Genomic DNA, 22,122 nt, shown 5'->3' on the forward strand with positions numbered 1-22,122 from the left:
GTCAAAGTTCAAGGGGGCTAGTCTGCGTCAAATTTCAACGGGGCTAGTCTGCGTCAAAGTTCAAGGGGGCTAGTCTGCGTCAAAGTTCAAGGGGGCTAGTCTGCGTCAAAATTCAAGGGGGCTAGTCAGCATCGAAACCAACAGGACAAATCAGCGTCAAAAGACAACCCACAAAATCAGTAGGCCATACCGCCGGCATTGGAAGTAAAACAATTCTGGAGAGGGCTAGTCAAAGGTTAGTCCACAATATTAAACTCCCAAGGCCAACGGCCAGGCCTCCCGATTTCTAGGGGGGCTAGTAAGGGATGAACTGGTCTTTTACCTAAGATCAGAGCAAGCGTAGTCATTCAAGAATAACAACGCTCACTCTGAGGGGGCTAGTTGTATGGGTGTGCTATCAGCTGGCAGATAGCACTTTCACTTGTCAGGCTAAAAGAATACCAAAACTCACAATCGGCCCAGTAGCTACTGATTACTACTACCATCCAGCCGAGAGAAAGCCCAGGTCCATCATCGATAAAGTCAACGAGTCTCTATCCAAAGGGTAGGCCCCGATAAATCCGTACACCCGACCCGCTCCTATATATATGGGTCGCATTTATTGTAAAAGGTACGCAATCCCAATCATTTCATTAAGCCTAAAAACATATATCTCATCATCTCTGACTTTAGCATCGGAGGGGGGATCCTCGAATCACCTCCGAGGCTAGTTTTACCTTTGTCTTATGTGCAGGATCATATCACGAACTTGAAGTTACCCTATCAACTCGACCTCTCCAATCGTTCTTTTCCCATACCGGAACAGTAAAAATTATAAACAAGTGACATATTTAAAAGATACATTGAGATAAACCCAATAACATTTTCTGCCGTTGTTGCCACCACGCCCACGAGATGGGCCAAATGTTTTGGGCTGCCCAGTCAAGTTTTCTAGGTAGCCCACAAGCTCATAACAATTATCACTAGCATGATTGTGTCTTTTGCAATGGACACAAGGATTTAAAGCCCAACAAGATCAAATATCATGGTCGTTTTTGACAATTTGTGCAAATTGGTGTGTCGCTACTGCTGACCCGTTCCTTCTCCGTGCTAGCAGTTGCACAGACAGAAAAGACGGTGACCTTGGGGAGGGTGGGGGGGGGGGTTGTCCTCCAGCGTGGTTTTGGCTTGTCGGACTCGTTCGTCTTGCGTGACCAATTGGTATAACTGATCGAGGGAGGGCAGAGGATCTTGAGAAAAATATTGGTACGTTGTTGAGCATAACTTGGGGTATAAGGACCTATAAAAAATTCATGTAGTTTAGCCATTTCATGTCATTGAACATGTTTCTCTGTAGCAGAACAATTTGAACATCACGTACAAGAAATAATTGGCTCAAGATTACCTAAGTCTTCCCATAATGCATTGAGTTTTCCATAATGTTGAGAGACCGACATGTACTTTATTTTTTTATAACGAGCAATAGATGATTTAAGTTGTTGAATTCTAGGACCATTAACAACGAAACATCGATGATCGATGTTTAAGCTGATTTCATAGACGTTTGGGATCTCTAAATTTGGTTAGAGTTGATTTTACCTCGGGGTAGATGGTGTTGGTGATCCAAGAAACAAACATTGCATTGATTGTATTCCAATCGGATTGAGTGCACGGCGGAGTAGGAACTTTGATGGTGCGATCCAAGAACTCGAATTTCGTCATGCTTCCAATGCAGTTTGAATAACACTAGCCCATTCATCATAATTACTTATTATTTCGAAGCCTAGTTGGGGTGATAAAATCCTCCGTACGATCTTGACTTTCTAGATAAACGGGGAATTTGATTCGATTCGCTTTGATGGAGGAGGTGCTATGGCTTCATCACCTGCCATAGCAATGAAAAAAATAGATTTTTGTGAACCTTGCTCTTGATATCATGTAAAATATATTGTAGAAGATGAAAGCTTGGGTTGTATTATTGATCAATGCCAAAATAAAATATTACAAGTTGTATGGTGTGGTGGGCCATATGAGGGTGTACATGTAAATTTTATATGCCAAAAATGGGATAAAGTGAAGTGTAGAAAACTTTCAGGAACATACTAAACTGGAAAGCGTAAAAAACTTTTACAAATGGAGGTAGTAACTTATAAAAAGGTGGAAAATTAATTTGGTTTTTCAATTTTGACTTTGAAAGATATCAACTAATTTAGTTACAGTAATACGTAAAAGAAAGGAAAATTTGTATAAAACTTCGTTATTAAATCAAGTTTTTCTCAAAACTAAATTGTACTTTTAAAAAAACTAAGATAAATTTTATTTCACGATTAAGCGAGTAAGACTTGAAATTCTAAAACTTTGCACCAAACAGATCAATAGTGGGACAACACACATGAACCTGGCCTTCTTGTTATGTTTCACCCTAAACGTACAAACTAAGGTATAACAACAACTACGGGGGGGGGGGGGGGGGTGTGCGCAAACGCTTCGAGGTACGTCCACTTGACGTATTTCTTAGTAGTACATCCATTCCAAACCAAATTGATTCTTAATTTAGGTTATTTGTGACAAAATTCGAAAAATTCCTAGTCTCCTCAAAAAAGGGCTTAAATTCTGAACTGCAAAAACCTGTATGCGCTGAAAATGTCCAGCGTATACCAGGCATACGCTACAAATTTCTCAACGCAGGGAACTTGCGCATTAGAAATATGTAGCGTCGGTTTTTCTGCATCCAAATTTTTGAACTGCTAAAAGCCTGTATCGCTGAAAAGTTCTAGCGCACACCAGACCCGCTCTACTAGCTTATTTCCAATGCATATGACTTCTCTTCGCTAGAAATTTGTAGCGCACGCTTCGCATATTATGGCAGAATTCTGCGTATTTCTAATTTTTTTTTTAAAAAAAACAAACGACCATAATATTCGTTGAGTTAAGTCAACGACGAACTAATGCAAATTTACTTTTGCGTTATGTTTATCAAGCCTATGGTATCCTTTATAACGCATCTTCAAAATTGCACCAAAGGTATCCTCGTGGGATTAATTCAATCAAATATTGGTACCCATAACAAACATAAATAGTCTTTACAAATTGACCCAAAGAGAGTACACACAAATTTTAAGAGCACGAACGCTTAAATAAGGGCCTAACTCTGCAAAACAAACTACGGAAACGAACAAAAATAAACCAGAAAAAACTGCACGGCTAAACCTTAGAGCAGCCTGCTGTGCTAGAAAATTCTAGCACGCAGCAGGCCTGCGCTAAAAATTTCCAGCATCTTAAAAAACATTGAAAAATCACCATCATCCTCGAAAAATTGACACATTTCCCACTAACTATATTAAGAAAAAAATACTCAATATCAACCACACCTAATTAAATAATAAGTCAATGAAATTGCCTTAAACTACGTGCCGGTCAAACCGATGCAAGTATTACGAGATGGAGGGAGTAATTTGGAACCGAATGGACGCGATCCGATAATAACCGGAACAGATGTGAACCTGAATCTGATGTAACCCGAATAAATCCGTTTCAATCCGACTCGTTTTAGTCCGCTACCCGATATGAACCCGACCCGATATGAACCAGAACTCGTTATAGTTCGACTAAACCCGTTAACAATCCGTCATGTTCCAATCCGTTCCGATCTAACCCAACTCAACTACAAGCGATCCTTTTACAACTTAATTCGATATGAACCCGTGCATATAAAATCCGACCAAATCCTATCTGATGTGTTAAGTTTTAAGTCCGATCCAATATGACACGTTAGCCAAATGAATCCGACCTCCGATTTGACACCCTGATTTTGATAGCCTAGTCTTACTCCGTATTTCTCAACCCCCAAATACTGAATATTGGCCAATTTTAAAAATTGACATTTACATTCAGAAAATTCCAGTAACCAAACCCAGAAAATCCATTTCATAAATGGTTGATGATCAAGCAATTATTTGAAGCTTAACAACAATAATGGAGAAACTAAGCAATTCGAGCTCTAGGGAGATGCAATGCGTCGGAAAGTTGGAAATAGCGAGTCCGAAACCAGTTGGATTTCTTTGCGGTTCAATTCCTGTCACTACAGATAACTCCTTCCACTCTTTTAGCTCTGACCTCGTTCCTTCTTCTCAAACGTATCCATTTTTTCTCTCTTCCTTTTATTTTTTCGTTGAACTATTTCCTTAGTTGTATGGGGTTTTGATTTTTTTTTTGTTGAATCATTGAGTTCATTTTGCGGGGATTTGATTTTCTTGTTGAATTACTGAGTTCATTTTTATGGAGTTTTGATTTTCTTGTTGAATGCTTATGTTCATTTGATTTTGCTGTTGAATTATCGTATTCATTTTGTGGGGTTTTTTTTTTTAAATTTTCCTGTTGAATTCATGAATTAGGGTGAGTGCACCGAGGTATCGGATGTTGCCGACGGAAACTGATCTTAATAATCCGCCATTGCCGACGACGAGTGTTCCAAATTCGCGACCCTCTCCTAATGCTACTCAAGGTTATTGTTTCCCGTTATACTTCGTAATATTTGGGTTGCTACTGTTATTATTATTTGATATTGATATTTGTATTTTAATTAATGTTTATCTAGGAGCAATGATTTGTGCTATTTATGTTAACTACTTGTAGTTAAGTTGTGGATTCCTATAATTCTCATTAGTATAAATTCATTGCCACTACTTCATTTGTTACCACTACGAAATTTCATATAGATATTAAGAAGTTAGTGTTGGTAGTTGGTTACTGCAATGGTAATAGATTGCATTAGTACTCCGTATCTTATGTTGACAAATAATTATGCATTAGTATTCTTAATGACGGATATTATGGATGAAAAAATAGTTATAGTGGGTAGAAAATATTGATTGGAGGTAGTATCACCATTGGCATTGCAAATTTAAAATTTCAATTGTTTGAATGTTCTGTAAATATGTAAATGAATTGCACTCTGGCCAACTTTTTTTTCTTTACCTTGACAATTCGTAGGTTTTCTTTCATTTTGTCTTTCACTTTTAGGGGGATTAGTGGAGATCTATTTGTGAAATACAAGGGCATGTTTAACTAGTTTTTTTTTTTTTTTTTTTTTTAATTAGACGTGCCTTTTTATGATAGATGATAAGATAGAGTTCGTATTACACTAATACATGAGCCTTATTTTTTTTTTTTTATCAATGGTTAATGTTGCTTTTTCTATCGGGGTGGGGTGTGATGGTGGGGATGGGATGGGATGGGATGGGATGTGATCAGAGGGGGTTGGTCAATATATTAGTTACACATTGCAACTGTTGTTGTACCTCTTTCCTAACCTTCCTGTTGGGTTTAGTAGAAATTGCTGAAAACAATAAGAACCTACTTGCTAAGTGAACTCCCATACACTATGAAAAACCAAGTTCTTGGATAGCCGTGGTTAGAGAAAGTGGAATAAAGATCTTCGTAGTGTGAAAATATAGATGACAAGGATAGAGCATATCTTGGTGGGATACTGGGATTTGCTGCATTCAATCTTATGTGGCAAAGCGTGTTCCTTCAAGCTCACACTAAAGAATCTCATTGCATTATTTTAGATGCTGAATGCCGATGATTCAATTCCTCACCATTATGAACCTTTTATCCTGTAGTTCAATATCTCTTGTTGGTTCTATTACGCTTTGAAAGTAAACCTTAGAAACCCATATTACAGTGTGATGCTGGTGGTTGGATATCAGCAGTGCTGGTCAAAGTAACCACGGTGCTTCTTATGTGAATGGTTTCTTGCCGTTAGGATCTTGGTAGAATTTTCATGCTTATGGTTGATATTTCAACAGGTGCATCATGGGATGATGGAGCTTCTACATCTAACCTAGTTAGGAAGGGTGAGGCCCTTGCTGTATCTGGTTTGGTTGAGTACGGTGATGAGATAGATGTCATTGCTCCTGCTGACATCCTGAAGCAAATATTTAAGATTCCATACACAAAGGCTCGATTATCAATTGCAGTTCATCGTGTTGGGCAAACTCTTATCCTGAATGCTGGGTCTGTTGTATTTCTCTGCTTGTGTTTGCTTTGTGAATCTCATGTACATTTCAGATTTTCAGTGACATTATTCTTTATTATTCTCAGGCCTGATGTAGAAGAGGGAGAAAGATTTGTAAGGAGAAACCAGCCAAAATGCTCTGATGAGTCTCTCTTTCTGAATTTCGCTATGCATTCAGTTCGAATGGAGGCTTGTGATTGCCCACCCACTCATTCCGCAGCTGCAGAAGGACAATCTAAGTCATCTGTTCTCCCGAGACCATCTGATCCAATGAGTACTTTCTTCAAATCTTCTGAATTTCAGACTGATAACGTTTCTGAAAATGAAGGAAGTGATGGACATTCTGACTATTCCAAAGGAAAACAAAACGGCTTGTATTGGGGGAGTAAGGAGAACAAGAGATGTAAGGCTCGTGATCATGTAAAGAAGGCTTCTCATATTGGTGAAAAGCCCAGATGCCCGGTGCAGGAATCTGAAAAGTATAGATGCAGTAATGACGAGTTCTTGAGAGTCTTATTTTGGCAGTTCCATAACTTCCGTGTTCTTCTTGGTAGCGATTTACTCCTATTTAGTAATGACAAATATGTATCTGTGAGCTTACATTTATGGGATGTTTCTAGAAAGGTATGTATCATATAAGTTGCTTCTGCTCTTCCCCACTATGCCCATGTCAGCTTCTTATTTCCTCTTTGTTTTCACTCAAATATCAGGTCACACCATTAACATGGCTTGAAGCCTGGTTGGATAATGTTATGGCGAGTGTTCCGGAGTTAGCCATCTGTTATCATAGAAATGGTGTAGTAAAAGGTTATGAGCTTTTGAAAACAGATGACATACATCTTTTGAAGGGCGTCTCTGAAGATGGTACACCAGCATTTCATCCTTATGCTGTTCAGAAAAATGGACTTTCTGTTTTGAGGTTTCTCCAGGCGAATTGCAAGGAAGATCCTGGTGCTTACTGGGTATTCAGCCACTTTCTTTTGACTGCCTTTACTTCCTCTTTGTTCTGCTTCTTTTAGATAAATAATACGTCATAGTGTTTCATTTATCATTTCCTTCATTATGACTTGGTTTTTCTCTCAGCTATATAAAAACACTGGAGAAGATGTGATTCAACTTTTTGATCTTTCTGTCATCCCTCAAAGCCATCCACCTGAGAGCGGTGATGGTTGCTCAAGCTCTTTGCCATCTTTGATCCACAGAGGAAGATCTGACTCTTTATTGTCCCTTGGAACTCTCCTTTACCGTATTGCTCATAGGCTCTCACTTTCCATGGTACCTCCAGATAAAGTCTTTTGCTTTTCTTAACTGTTAACTCCTGCACTTTTCTTTCCTCCTATGTAAATTTGGTTGAATTGTCTCTGATGATATTCTCTTTGTAGGCTCCCGAAAGTAGGTTCAGGTGTGCTAGGTTCGTCCGAAAATGTTTGGAGCTGTTGGATGAACCTGATCATCTGGTAAAATCCTTTACCTTATGCTGCTATTGTGTGGATTAAGTTTATTGTGGCCTTTCATTGTTCTTGATTTACTTGATGGAAAATATGTCTTATGAGTGAATGTTGCTGCTATGTACATTTAATGTATGAAAGTATAGTTCCTGAGTTGGCTATAATTTTATTCTTGATAGGTTGTCCGTGCATTTGCACATGAACAATTTGCAAGGCTTATTTTGAATAGTGATGAAGAGCTCGACTTAGCTGCCGAAGTTTTTCCCTTGGTGTCAGAAGTAACAGTCACTGATCAAGAGGAAGAGTCCTTGGATATTGTTAGTATTATATCAGAATCTAGTATCCAGGAGTCATTAAATAGTGATCCTAACAACTGCCAAGAATCATTTTCTGAGGTTTCTGGAAGTGATATTCAGGATATAAATATTTCTGAATCTGATGACTTCAGTGCATCTGATCTTGTGGATGCCAAGAGTTCTGGGTTTCTGCAACATCATCGAGCAGAAGAGGGCTACACAGTGCATAATGTGTCCTCAGCTCCTGTGGATGTGATTCAGACCATTGCTGATCCAATTTCATCGAAGCTTGCTGCTGTACATCATGTTTCTCAAGCTATCAAGTCACTGAGATGGACACGGGAACTGCAGGGTGCTGAATCAGAGTTCGTTAATGATGAAACTATGCAGCACCCATCTTCATCTGGAAATTTTTCCATTTGTGCTTGTGGGGACACTGAATGTATTGAAGTTTGTGACATTCGGGAATGGCTCCCAACTTCAATGCTGGACCATAAGCTGTGGAAACTAATTCTTTTGCTTGGAGAATCTTATTTGGCCCTGGGACAAGCCTACATAAAGGATGGACAACTGTTACAAGCCTTAAAAGTAGTTGAAGTTGCATGTTCTGTGTATGGGTCAGTGCCTCAATATCTCCAAGATACGAAATTTATTTCTTCTATGTGTAATGGTCAATTCTTTCAGAATGGACCTGACAATAGAGAAGAGCAAGGACCTCTAATGAGTGATGAAGGCCTACCTTGCAAGAGTTCTTTTGATGACCGTATTAATCCTGAGGAGTTTTCTTCAACCTACCTCTTTTGGGCCAAGGCTTGGATGTTAGTTGGGGATGTTTATGTTGAGTTCCTCACTGTGCAAGGAAAAGAGACCTCTCCACCATCAACCCAAACGCATTCCTCTGTTCAAGAGTTACGAATGTCGTCCGAGGTTGTGAAGGAACTCATCAGGCTTAAGAAGAAGCTGGGTCAGGATATAGAGAATTGCAGCACATGCTCCCTCGTAAATTGCAGCTGTCAGAGCGATAGGGCTAGCAGTGGAATCAGTGCCAGTAGCAGCAAAGGAGGCACTACCCCATTTGTTCATGGCAAAAGACAGAGTAAGAGATCACAGTTGAGAAGCGTAGCAACCTCTCTCTCTGCCAGCTTAGAAGATACTAGTCTGCAAAGTAAAAGTGACCCGGGAAGTAACTCTGTGGTAATGATGGACAAAAAAGACAGTGATACAAATTTAGAAAAGCATAACATGACTTCAGATGTCAACAGGGAACAGTCATCGTCCTCCACTTCCGGGGATGATGACCATGGTTTAGCTTCTGTTACCACGGAAGACACAAATGTTGATACCAGTTCTTCTTTTGACAGTTCGTTTACATCTGAAGAATCTCCTAAAAGCAGAAGTGGTGGAATATTTAAGTATCTTCGAGGTCCTGGAAGCAATGATACGGATCACGTTCTTTCATTGGCATTAATCTGTTATGAGTCAGCTACTAAGTCTTTGGGTGAGCTTTCTACTGGTTCACGTGAGTTGCAATCAGTGCTTAAGAAGATAGGATGGGTTTGCAATGAACTTGGAAGATTCTGGCTTGAAAGAAAAAATTTGACCAAAGCTGAAGCAGCTTTTGTCAAGGCAATTGATGCATTTAGAGAAGTTTCTGATCATATCAATATTATACTGATTAACAGTAACTTGGGTCATGGAAGACGAGCATTGGCCGAGGAATTGGTATCAAAGATGGAATATTTTAAATCGAAAGCAATCCTCCGTGATGCATACGTGCAGGCCTTGGACGCTGCTAAAGTGGAATATGGGAAGTCACTTAGGTTTTACGGGGTTGCGAAGTCTGAACTTACCAGTGCCAATGGTGATACAGATGAATTGTTAGCTGACCTGAGAAATGAAGTTTATACTCAGTTTGCTAATACTTATTTGAGGCTCGGCATGTTATTGTCAAGAGAAGATTCGGTTGCTGATATTTATGTAAATGGAAATCTGGCTGACAAACCGCTGGGATCTCAAGTTCTTAGCGACAAAAGAGCAAAGAAGGGACATAAGAAGAGTAAGATTTCAGGCAATGATGCCGTAAGAGAAGCTTTGTCCATTTATGAGTCTTTGGGTGAAGTACGAAAACAGGAAGTTGCTTATGCTTATTTCCAGCTAGCTTGTTGTCAGAGGAATAGCTGCTTGAAGTTTGCAAACTTCAGCCACAGAAGCAGCAATCAGTCAAAAGGTGAAAATGGCATCCTCCAAAGGGTAAATCAGTATCTTTCCTTAGCTGAGAGGAACTGGGAGAAGGCAGTTGAGTTTTACAGTGCAAAGAGACATCCCATCATGTACTTAACCATTTTAATCGAGAGAGCATTTCTCTTGTCAAGTCTCGCTATTGTTTATCACAAACATGGGGTACGTATAAGAGGTTCTTATTTTAGTTTTCTAGTCTCTTCTTTTTCTTTGAATGTTGTTGTTGTGATCAGGAATTTTCCAATTAAAAAAATATTATCAGTTAATGCCTGTTGCTTTTAGTTATATTCTACGGTGCAGTTTGTTCAGATTTCTTGAGAATGCTAAGTGCTAATTATGAGTTAATAGTGCAGATGCTAGAAAGTGCATTGAGTTGTCTGCTTGAAGGACGCCATGTCTCAGAGCAGTTGCATACCACAAATGGCACGTCCGATGTGTGTGCTCGGTTTTGGAGGCAATTGCAGAAGCTATTGAAGGAGATGTTGGCTTCTTCTCTGTCAGCAGGCTCAGACAAAATGGCTGTTGCTTCCCCAACAGGTCAGAACAAAATGGCTGTTGCTTCATCAACTCCATCATCAAAGAGGTCTGGAGATGTCGAGAAGCTAAAAGAGCTTTACAAGAGATCACTCAAGTCCCCAGATTTCAGCCAATTGCAGTCTATGAATAACTTATGGGCTGGTATCACAGTACAGGATGATCTAACTAAGTTTAAGTTGAACGGCACTGAAACTATTACTGAAGGCCCAGATTGAACGATGTGATTTTGGTATCTTTTTGGAGTATTATTTTTCTCCATAATACTTACTGTCTGGGTAGGGGCTGCTCTTGAAGTTGCGACCAAAAAAACAGCGTCCAACACCTGACATAACTCAAAATAGATGCAGTGTTGAACTGTTTCCTTTGGTTCAGCTGTTGGTATATTGTTCTTCTGCTGGATTTTCTCTAGTGCAAGGAAGGCTTTGTATATAATTGTGCAAATGGTTTTGGTGTATGTATTAAAGATAACTCTCTTAAATAGCATCTTGTAGTTCAAATTGATAAGGAAATAGTGTCACACTCTAGACTCTAGTTGTGTGAGTTGATCTTCACCTTATCACCTGTTTTACTGTTTAGTATGTGTAAATGAATTGATATATTCAAGGATATTTATAAATATGTGCCGGACAGTATGATGACTTAGAGCTGTCAAAAACTGACCCGATCCGAAAACGCGACCTGAATCGAACGAACCCGTAACCGACTATTTCCCGAAATTTTGGTAAAACAGGTAATCTGAAACCCGAGTTGTACCCAACCCGAAAAAATTGATAATCGATTTTAACTTGATGTTGTATGACCCGATACACCGACCGAAAGATAACCGATAATCGAACATACCCGACTAAACAATGATTTGAACCCTATTCGACACCCGACAAATCGACAATGACCTTTAACACGATTTTGAGATGACCAAATCAGTTATTGTTTCGATCTTAACCTGTGTTCGAGAGTGAACATGACCCGAACTTGAATCGACCCGAAAATTATCCGATCCGAACTTGACCCCAAACCCGAGATTAACTGCTACAAACCCGAGTATATAAGACCCAAACCCGAATCGAACCCGACCCGAACATGACTTGACCCGAACCCGACTTGTACCCGAAATGAGAAAATAATCTAACATGACCCGATCGAGAACCAACACGACCGAACCCGACCTGCACCTGAATGATAAAGTTACCCGACACGATCTGTTTACGACCCGAATGACCCGACCCAGACCCGATTCGATGACCTATTTTGATAGCTCTAACATCGAGTTTTCTGGGTCCCAAATAACGTAGCAACAATCTAATAAAAACTCTGTGTAATCCTTTTTTTTTTTTGTAATTTGTTGCTCCTGCCACAGTGCCACGTGCTACCTATTCTAATATTTATACTTCAATGCTTTTTTATTCGGTTGCCCGTAAGTCTAATATTCAGATATGGAAATTTAGGTCCGGACACAAACAAAGTCGGCTGATCCTAGAACTAACCCATATCCGGTTTAGCCACGCTAGATCTCGGCTGTGGTCTAGACCAACCCACGCACCACGCCCTTTCCACAATCCACACCATCGCGTGTTCCTTTTCTGGCCAGCCTGACACACCCGGTTTAACAACTTAGCCGACTTTCAGGTGAGCCGGACACGTCTTATGTACAAAATAAATAATTTACTTGTTAATTAAGACTCCTGAAATCTTTATCCCAAAAAATCAATTGTGATTCCATCAAATTGAATTTTGCTTCTGTAAAAATGTGTGCTGACAAGGACTTATAAGAAAACGCATACGCGATACTCTCCTTCCTCCCTCCTATATATAAAGATGATGCAAATTAATCAATGGACCATCATTTTGTTCATCGCATTGTCAATTACAATACCTATTTCGAATTCTCAGAAATCATCGTCATCAACTGTAGCCATGGCTGAAGCTGCACCAGCATCATCTGCTCCTGCTGATGTTTACATCGTCTACACCGAGCAACCTGCTGAGGGATCTGATCATGAATCCTTCCATCTTAGCACCCTTTCTTCTGTTGTTGGGAGGTATCCTTCTTTCCTATATCATTTTTTTCTATTTTTTTATTTCTAGGTTTATTGTTACTGGAATTTTGCTTGAAAATTTGTGTCTTTTGCTAACTTGATGATGTGAGGTTGTGGGAATTTATGGTGTCGATTTTCTAGGGTTGATTGATCGAATTGGAGAATTGTAGAAATAATTTGATGATTTTTGGTACTTGGTTCCTTTTTTATTTATATAATTAAATGTGTGGCAATTGAGAAATGAATTTGCGAGGGATGACTATTGTACTTGCAAATGATGGAAATTGTACAATGGGGAAATGGTAACATCAATGGTGGTCTGGTAATCCCGAAGTTTCTGTTCAATTTTCTTTTTCTTAAAAAAATTGAGGTTTGCTGGTAAATTGTTCTTTGAAACTAAATTAATGGGGAAATTTTGGTGTGTGAAGCACTTTTTTTCATGGGCAAGTAAGAGCATGTATTGGGGATCTTGGAGTAACTCTCCAAGTATGTCTCTAATAAGAGCTATCTCTTAGCCAACATTGGGGGCTTTTAAGAGGCTTGCGAGTAGGTCTTCGTGGAGGTCTCTTGGTCAAGACACCTCCAAGAATTGATTCTTGTTGACAAGTGGAGTGTCACTCTGTTTGTAAAAGACAATTAATTATGAGGTAAATAGTATAATATGGGACTACCAAATAGTAAAAAGGAGATTGGAGAGCTCTTTTGAAGAAGCCCCCTATGTTGGGTGTTTTTTGGAAAGGGTTCTTGAGAGTATTTGGTAGAGAGATGGTGGTATAGAGAGTGTGGAGAGGTAGTTGGAGAGAGGTCTCACCAATGTACATGCTCTAAGAGAGGAATGATATGTCTACAATTTAGCTTCCTTGAAAATGTAATTTATCCGTTGGCGCACCAAATTTGTTTTGGTATTTACGGGTTGAATTTGGATGTGGATGCAACTACCTGAAAACTGTGTATTCTTAGTTTGTGTTGATGTTGAACTTTATGTTTCATGAATGTATATCTTTATTGCTACAGTGAAGAAGCAGCCAAGGAATCTTTGATTTACGTTTACAAGAGCGCGGCCACTGGATTCTCGGCCAAGCTGACTCCGGAGCAAGTTTCGTTGCTTGAAAGTATAGTTCTTTGCTCTTATTCTTGATCAACAAGTTTTATTAGTTTTGATAATTGAATTATAGAAATGACTTTGAAAATTGGTACTTGTACCATCCGTCTAACATGTTTTCAAGTATGATGTAGATATTATATGATCCTTACTTAAAGCTTAGGATGATTGAGATATATTAATTGTGCTTGTGTTGTTGGTTGTGATTTATGATATGCAATCAAGTTTAGTATCTATTTGGGGAAGCAAGGAAGTTGAGATATATTCTACGTAGTATATACTTACGGTTACATAGGTCCTAGAATTCTATCCATTGTAGCACTACCTAGTTACTCCGTAATATGTTATCTAAGTAACCGTCGACATGTCAAAAGATTACACATTCAGGTCCGCTGCATGCCTCGTGTTAATCCTTTTCAAGCTAGCATATTATGGCTGAGACTTAGGGGGTGTTTAGTTTGGTGTCTAACGTTTTCCTAGAAAATGATTTTCCCCTTTCAATCATTTCCCATTGTTTGTTTTGGCTAGGGATGTTAAACGATTTTCTAACAACTCTCATAAGGAGGAAACATTTTCCATTTAATAGAAGGGAAACCCCTTTTCCACTTTTCCTCCTTACCTTCCTCTTATCTCTTCCCATCAATCCTCATCCATCTCCTTTTTATTTTTATTTTTTCCCCTAGTTTTCTTATAATGAAGCAAACGCAGGAAATCTAGTGTAGAATTATTTTTTCTCGGAAAATCATTTTTACAAACGGAGCCTTAAGGAGAAACATCCACATTTGTTCCTATCAATTTGTGGTGCTCTTCTTTTGAATATTTTTCCAACCAAGGTTTCTGTTCAATGCTCGGCGTTCTTGTAATATCCTTGCCAAATGCCTTGAAAATGATTTGTTCTTTTTCTTTGAATATTTGGGAACATTGTTTTTGTGTTTTTTCAACCTAGGGCTCCGTTTGTTTGACGCAAAGCATTTTGTAGGAAAAATGATTTTACCATTTTCATTTGTTTGTTTCGTTAAGGGGGGAAAACAGTTTTCCGGAAGGTGGAAAATATTTCTCCCAAGGTGGAAAACATTCTCTTTTTGTAAGGAAAACTCCTTACATTGTTTTTTCTCTCTTCGCATATAATATTCTTTTCACTTCCATTTCCTTTTTCCCTATAATTTTTCTTTTAAGTAAAGGGATAAACAAGGGAAGACTATTTTACAATTGTCTTATGTTTTTGTGATGACTTGGCATCGCCCACCTATAACATCTACCTACACCAGAAGAAGACAAACGGAGCAGCAGAATATGGCCAAAGATCATTAAGGAAAAGCAAGAGACAACAAACAGCAACAGTCAGAAGAAAGCACCGTTGGGAGTAGCAGAACAGCAGTGTTGCAAATAAATAGGAAGGAGAGCAGTAGGATTGGGCATTGAGAATTCTGTGCGTGTAAACCCTAGAGACTTGTGACCTAAAGTCACTATTTTGGAGAATTGCAACCTCAAGTTGCTAAATTGTATCCCTGCCATTTTGTGAGCTTTCAAGCATTAATATAATCAAGCATCTTCCCTCAATTTGTGTTGTTTAGCTTTCTGTAAACGGGAGTTCATTACACTTGGTATCAGAGCAGTTCGGCACTGGTATCAGGCGAATAACAATGGTTAACAGCAATACACAGAGAATCGAGACCTTGGAGGAAGGGATTCACGGCCTCAACGCTCGGTTTGAAGGAATAGAGAATAATATTCAGAATATGGTAGCCACGGCAGTGGCCGAAGGGATCGCGGCTGTCCAAAGGTCGTTAGCCGAGCAATTCAAGGCTGCCGGCGAGGAAGAGGCGAGGAAGAACGCCGCCGTAGTGGAGGCAGCCACCCTAAGGTTGGAAGGGAGGATTGACCGTTATCGAGAAGAGCAGGGCCAAACCATGGCAACGCTACAACGAAATCAAGAGAAATTCCAGCAAGAAATGCGAACTTTTATGAATGCTCCGAAGGAAAATCAGCCAGAATCAGGCCACCGCCACTCGGAGGTGGGAGTGCACCGTCACCAGAATCGTGAAGAGGATAGCGCTTATGAAGCAGAGAATATGGGGTTTGAAGGTAGTGGCTTGATAGGGGGAAACGGTCAACATGGGCGGAATGGAGGTAACTGGAAATATCGGAGACTAGAGATGCCGTCCTTCGACGGAAGTGACCCGGATGGATGGATCTTGCGAGGAGAGAAGTTCTTCGACATTTACCGTCTCACTGAAGAAGAGAAGTTGGAGGCAGCGGTAGTTTCAATGGAGGGGAACGCCTTGAGGTGGTTCCAGTTTGAGAACCGTCGTCGCCCCATTCGAAGTTGGAGGGATTTGAAGCTGAAGGCAGTCATAGAATTCCGCACCATGAGTGCCGGAACACTTCACGAGCAGTGGCTTGCGTCCTCGCAAACCACCACGGTGGTGGAGTATCGTCGGAAGTTTATCGAGCTCGCCGCGCCATTGGAGGACATCCCAGAAAGCTTGTTAATGGGTCAATTTGTCAATGGGCTCCACGAGGAAATCAAATCTGAGGTACGTTTATTGAACCCAATTACTTTGGATCAGGCTATGGATTTGGCTGTTCGGGTCGAACACCGAAATCAAGTAAATGGGAGTCTAAGAAAAGGTCAGATTGGGGTCAGCCACAAATCCAACTCTTTTTCATTTTTTCACCGAAGCCCAATAACCAGTACCAGCCCAACCCAAACAACCACAAACACGAACCCACAAACCAACACCACCCTAGTCGGATATAAGTCAGGCGGATCCGGGTCATATGGGTCAGTGGGCTCTCAAGCCTCGAATTACCCACCCAGATCCACGGCGTCGACTAAAGGAGGGGGAGAGACAAAGAGACTGACTGATCGTGAACTCCAAGAGAAGCGAGCGAAGGGGCTTTGCTTCCGGTGCGACGAGCGGTGGGGCATCGGCCACCGCTGTCAGAAGAAGGAATTAAGTGTACTTTTGGTGGCGGAGGAGGACGTCGGTGGGGGCGAAGAATTTTACACAGAGGCGAGTGGGGAGGACCAGCCGGTGGACGGTGGGGGTGTTCCAGCCGAGATATCTCTCTGCTCGGTGGTTGGTTTGACGAACCCCAAAACTCTAAAACTCCGGGGAAGCGTCTACAACCGCGGAGTAGTTGTTATGGTGGACCCCGGGGCCACTCATAACTTTGTGTCCCTGAAAACGGTTCAAGAATTGGGCATTCCAGTGTTAGGGTCTGCTAGTTTTGGGGTGGCATTGGGGAACGGAGAAGCTATTCGCGGCGCCGGTGTGTGCAAAGGGGTGTCGCTGCAGCTAGAAGGAGGAATAGAGGTGGTGGACGATTTCTTACCCTTGGATTTGGGAAACTCTGACCTCATACTTGGAGTACAGTGGCTTGAGAAATTGGGGGAGGTTACCACTAATTGGAAGACGCAGGTAATGTGTTTTAAGAGGGATGGGGAAGCCATCACATTGAGAGGCGACCCGTCCTTGTCTCGCTCTCAAATATCATTGAAGGCCATGATTCGGGTTCTGCGAAAGGAAGGTACTGGAGTACTGGTAGAGATGAATCAGTTGGAGGAAGGTGAGGGTACTGGAGATACGAAGGGTAGCCACTGCCCAGAATTTTTGAAACAGGTAATCAAAAGGTTTGAAGGGGTGTTTCAGGAACCAGTCGGTCTACCTCCACCTCGGGGGCATGAGCACGCCATTATCTTACGGGAAGGCAGTAATCCGGTGAGTGTGAGACCCTATAGGTATCCCCAATTCCAGAAGGACGAAATAGAAAAACTGATTCGGGAAATGTTGCAAGCCCAGATCATCCGCCCATCAACTAGCCCATTTTCAAGTCCGGTCTTGTTAGTCAAGAAGAAAGACGGATCTTGGAGGTTTTGTGTCGATTACCGTGCTTTGAACAAGGAAACCGTTCCGGACAAATATCCCATACCCGTGATAGATGAGTTACTTGATGAGCTTCACGGGGCAGTCATGTTCTCCAAACTCGATCTCAAATCGGGTTATCATCAGATTTTGGTTCGACCCGAAGACACTCATAAAACAGCCTTTCGTACCCATGAAGGCCACTACGAGTTTTTGGTAATGCCGTTCGGTTTAACCAATGCTCCCGCCACTTTTCAGTCACTGATGAATGACGTATTCCGGCCGTTTTTACGGAGGTTTGTGCTTGTGTTCTTTGACGATATTCTCGTGTATAGCAGGTGCCAAGAAGACCATGTGGAACACTTGAAACTGGTTCTGGAAAAAATGGATGAGCATCTGTTGTATGCAAATTGGAAGAAATGTGAGTTTGGAAGAGAAGAGGTAGCCTATTTGGGGCACGTTATCTCTAGCAGGGGAGTGGCTGTGGATCAAGACAAAATCAAGGCAATTGAAGAGTGGACCAGGCCCAAGAACTTGCGTGAGTTGAGGGGATTTCTTGGCCTCACCGGTTATTACCGGAAATTTGTGGCAAATTACGCAAGGGTGGCCCACCCCCTCACTGACCAGCTAAGGAAGGATAATTTCGGGTGGACCGATGAGGCTACGGTGGCGTTTGAGAGGTTGAAGAAAGCGATGGGAGAAGCTCCTGTTCTTGCCATGCCGGATTTTCAGCAGCCCTTCGTGGTAGAGACGGATGCCTCGGGATACGGGCTGGGGGCGGTGTTAATGCAGAAGGATCAACCCATAGCATTTTATAGCCGGATATTAGGGGTACGGGCTCGTGACAAATCCATCTACGAGAAGGAACTAATGGCTATTTGCTTGGCCGTCCAAAAATGGAAGCACTACCTTTTGGGCCGTCACTTCATCACCCGGACTGATCAGCAGAGCCTTCGGTTCATCACCCAACAGAGAGAGATAGGGGCAGACTATCAAAAGTGGGTGAGGAAATTGATCGGATTCGATTTCGATATCCAATATAAGCCAGGAGTTTCCAATAGAGTTGCAGATGCTTTGTCCAGGAAGGGTGAGGGGGAAATTGAATTCGGAGCCTTGGTTTCATTACCTGATATTAATTGGGACGATGTTCTTCAAGAGGTGGGCAAGGACACGCTACTGCAGAAAATCAAGGAGGATTTGACAGCGGGAACACCAACGCACAAGGGGTTCCACTTGGAGGCGGACAGGTTGTTTTTTAAGGGAAGGTTAGTCCTATCTAAATCATCCTCTCTAATTCCAGCCATACTGACCGAATATCATTCATCTCCGGTTGGGGGACACTCTGGAGAAGTCAAAACCTACCTCCGAATCGCGGGTGAGTGGTTTTGGTATGGAATGAGAAAGGATGTGACTGACTTTGTAAGGGAGTGCAGTACCTGCCAGCAATGTAAAGCCTCTCAACGCAGCCCCGCTGGGTTGCTGCAGCCTTTACCGATTCCTACAGTGGTGTGGGCTGACATCTCGATGGATTTCATTGAAGGGCTGCCTCTCTCGCAAGGGGTGGACTCTATCCTTGTGGTGGTGGACAGGTTGTCTAAGTATGCACATTTTGTGGGCTTAAAACACCCGTTTACAGCGTTAACCATAGCCAAGGTGTTCATCAAGGAGATTGTGCGTCTCCATGGGTACCCAGCCTCTATTGTGACTGATAGAGATCGTATTTTTATGAGTGTTTTCTGGAGGGAGCTGTTTCGCTTACAGAAAACAGAGCTGAAAAGGAGCACCTCGTACCACCCTCAAACCGATGGTCAAACTGAAATTGTCAATAAGAGTCTGGAAACGTATTTAAGGTGCTTTGCCTCCGACAAACCCAAGTCATGGGCTAAATGGCTGGCCTGGGCAGAATATTCGTATAATACCGCCACTCACCTCTCCACTAAGATGACACCCTTTAAGGTGGTCTACGGCAGGGATCCACCGAAGCTGCTGAAAATAGGTGTTGGACTGACACAAGTAGACAGTGTGGAGGAGCACTTACAAGAACGGGATATCATGCTAGATGAGCTGCACCTCAATTTAATCAAGGCGCAACAACTGATGAAAAGAAATGCTGACTTACATCGCAGAGATGAGAATTTTGAGATAGGGGATGAAGTTTACTTAAAATTACAGCCATACCGACAAAGCTCATTAGCCAAGAGACCATTTGAAAAACTAGCGGCCCGTTTTTATGGGCCCTTTGAGATATTACAGAAAGTGGGGGCGGTGGCATACAAACTCAAACTTCCTCATACTTGCAAGTTGCACCCTGTTTTTCACGTCTCTCAACTCAAGAGGGCTGTGGGCAATCTGCCGTCTTCGACCACCATTCCAGACCAGATCACACCGGAGTTAGAGTTGGTGGTCACACCCGAGGACCTGCTGGAATTACGCTACAAGAGGGAGGGCAATGAGACACGCCTGGAGGTGCTAGTCAAGTGGCAAGGGCTACCAGATTTTGAGGCCACTTGGGAGGATGCCACACTGCTGCAAGACAGGTTTCCGTCCTTCCACCTTGAGGACAAGGTGCTTCTTTTGGGGGGGAGTAATGTGATGACTTGGCATCGCCCACCTATAACATCTACCTACACCAGAAGAAGACAAACGGAGCAGCAGAATATGGCCAAAGATCATTAAGGAAAAGCAAGAGACAACAAACAGCAACAGTCAGAAGAAAGCACCGTTGGGAGTAGCAGAACAGCAGTGTTGCAAATAAATAGGAAGGAGAGCAGTAGGATTGGGCATTGAGAATTCTGTGCGTGTAAACCCTAGAGACTTGTGACCTAAAGTCACTATTTTGGAGAATTGCAACCTCAAGTTGCTAAATTGTATCCCTGCCATTTTGTGAGCTTTCAAGCATTAATATAATCAAGCATCTTCCCTCAATTTGTGTTGTTTAGCTTTCTGTAAACGGGAGTTCATTACAGTTTTCTCTGATTGTCCTCCCTGACTCAAATCTCTCTTACATACTCACTCCTGCATACCCGCACTCCCTATTGTTCATTCTTTCATATGAACTAGAATCAATTTGAAGGGTATTTTATTTTAGTGTATCAGTTAGATCCAAATTGGGAAAGAAGACATACAAAGAGCATTTGAAGAGTATATACTGTACACTGCATATGAAATGGTTTTGTTTTTCTTTTCAATTTGAAGATACGCTTGTTCTTATACTGTTATACACTTCACTACATATATGTATTTTTTATATTTTAATTCCTATATTTTGTTTTGTAATTGTTAAGTAGTTTATGGAAATGGGTTGGGGAAGTGTTTAATTGGCTAATTATAATTATAATCATCTCGTCGATGAAATTTACTAGTACGATCTAGTACGAATTTCAATCTAAAAGTGTGATAAATCACCCGTTAATCACCCGTTTCACCCGACATCCGCGGATGATGGATGGATGGGATGTGGATGAAGAGAAAAATATGGTGATGGATCATGGATGCATGCGATCCACCTCCGATCCATTGTCAGCCCATTGGAAACTCAATTTCTGTTGAAAATGTTTTCCGTTAGATGAAGGAGCCTAAACCTCTGCATCACCTTCTATGCTTCTGTGACCTTACTTGAAAACAAAGTGAATCTTTTACTGGTGTTTTCTCTTCCTGAATTACATTAGATTTTAATTTCTTCCTTGACTTGAATTCTTTGAAAGATCACAAATTGACTTTTATCTTCTGTGAACAGAAAAACCCGGGGTCCTTCAGGTGGTGGTCAGCAAAACTGTTCAGCTACATCCGGTCGTTGGTGGAACGATGAATAACATGATGGTTTGATGCTGTCACCTCTGTATTATCTAGGCATGGGCTTAAATTCTGTCTGCATAGTCTTTGTTCGTTAACAAAAAATTTAACTGTGCTTGTTGCCAATAAATAAAAGTTTTCTACCAGTAGACATTCAAAAATAGTATGGTTGTAGCCTTCAATGGATACAGTTCTTGCAAGTATTGTGTGACAATGGCCATTAATTTTAGCCCTATGCAAAATGGACCGTTGATTGTGTAATGTGTGTAGATCAATATTTTTGCATAAATGTTGTAGAACAATTGTTCCTTTGACCAAACAACCTAGTAAAGTTAGAGATGGCAAAGGATCCTGGGGGATCCGGTGGATTAAAATGGATTTGGATCTTCAAAATGTGGATCTAGATCCAGATCCAGATCCGAATTTGTACCCGTTTCTGGCGGATAGGATCTGGATATGGATCCCGTTTTTGAGATCCAGATCCGGTCCAGATCCTGCAATGGATCCGTTTTAATAAAAAATATGTATAAAATAATATGAATGTTAATTTTTTCATAATTTTGATACTTCCTTCGTTCTATAAATATCGCACCATTATAATTAACCAATCACCGCATACTATGAAAAAACGAGGAATTCAGAGCCACTCAAGGAAAGCAGCCAGCGGCTCGCCGGCAACCGAATCTCCACCTCCTCTGGTTGTCGGCGAGTCTGCTCTACAAGACCGAGGTTTCCGGCTCAGAGGTTTATAATCCCAAATATCAGATGTCGGGAACTCAACAAGACATTGTCAGGTTTTCGATCGG

The 22,122-nt window shown here is 41.3% G+C and overlaps 2 protein-coding genes across 2 annotated transcripts; both read left to right on the plus strand.

Annotated features, from left to right (window-relative positions):
- The first annotated feature begins 3,806 nt into the window (after positions 1-3,806).
- LOC110802933 (uncharacterized) lies at positions 3,807-11,146 on the plus strand. Its single transcript, XM_022008388.2, has 9 exons — positions 3,807-4,115; positions 4,374-4,483; positions 5,790-5,997; positions 6,085-6,622; positions 6,709-6,960; positions 7,082-7,273; positions 7,381-7,455; positions 7,626-10,142; positions 10,334-11,146. Exons 1-9 carry the CDS (start codon positions 3,955-3,957, stop codon positions 10,730-10,732), a joined length of 4,452 nt encoding a protein of 1,483 aa, XP_021864080.1. The 5' UTR covers positions 3,807-3,954; the 3' UTR covers positions 10,733-11,146.
- A 1,088-nt stretch (positions 11,147-12,234) lies between these two features.
- Positions 12,235-21,577, plus strand: LOC110802928 (subtilisin-like protease SBT5.6). Its single transcript, XM_022008383.2, has 3 exons — positions 12,235-12,556; positions 13,568-13,665; positions 21,261-21,577. The coding sequence occupies exons 1-3, from the start codon at positions 12,333-12,335 to the stop codon at positions 21,347-21,349; spliced, it is 411 nt and encodes a 136-aa protein (XP_021864075.1). The 5' UTR covers positions 12,235-12,332; the 3' UTR covers positions 21,350-21,577.
- Positions 21,578-22,122: the final 545 nt, after the last annotated feature.

The sequence above is a fragment of the Spinacia oleracea genome, chromosome 2 (genome assembly GCF_020520425.1).
Source record: "Spinacia oleracea cultivar Varoflay chromosome 2, BTI_SOV_V1, whole genome shotgun sequence".
In the NCBI taxonomy this organism is placed as follows: Eukaryota; Viridiplantae; Streptophyta; class Magnoliopsida; order Caryophyllales; family Amaranthaceae; genus Spinacia; species Spinacia oleracea.

Bases quoted from the DNA above. Each gene is read 5' to 3' on its own strand.
- LOC110802933 (XM_022008388.2), top strand. From the start codon at position 3,955: ATGGAGAAACTAAGCAATTCGAGCTCTAGGGAGATGCAATGCGTCGGA. The intron at 5,998-6,084 runs GTCTGTTGTATT...TATTATTCTCAG, and splicing joins ACTCTTATCCTGAATGCTGG to GCCTGATGTAGAAGAGGGAG. The intron at 10,143-10,333 runs GTACGTATAAGA...TTAATAGTGCAG, and splicing joins TTGTTTATCACAAACATGGG to ATGCTAGAAAGTGCATTGAG.
- LOC110802928 (XM_022008383.2), top strand. From the start codon at position 12,333: ATGATGCAAATTAATCAATGGACCATCATTTTGTTCATCGCATTGTCA. The intron at 12,557-13,567 runs GTATCCTTCTTT...TTATTGCTACAG, and splicing joins CTTTCTTCTGTTGTTGGGAG to TGAAGAAGCAGCCAAGGAAT. The intron at 13,666-21,260 runs GTATAGTTCTTT...TTCTGTGAACAG, and splicing joins GCAAGTTTCGTTGCTTGAAA to AAAAACCCGGGGTCCTTCAG.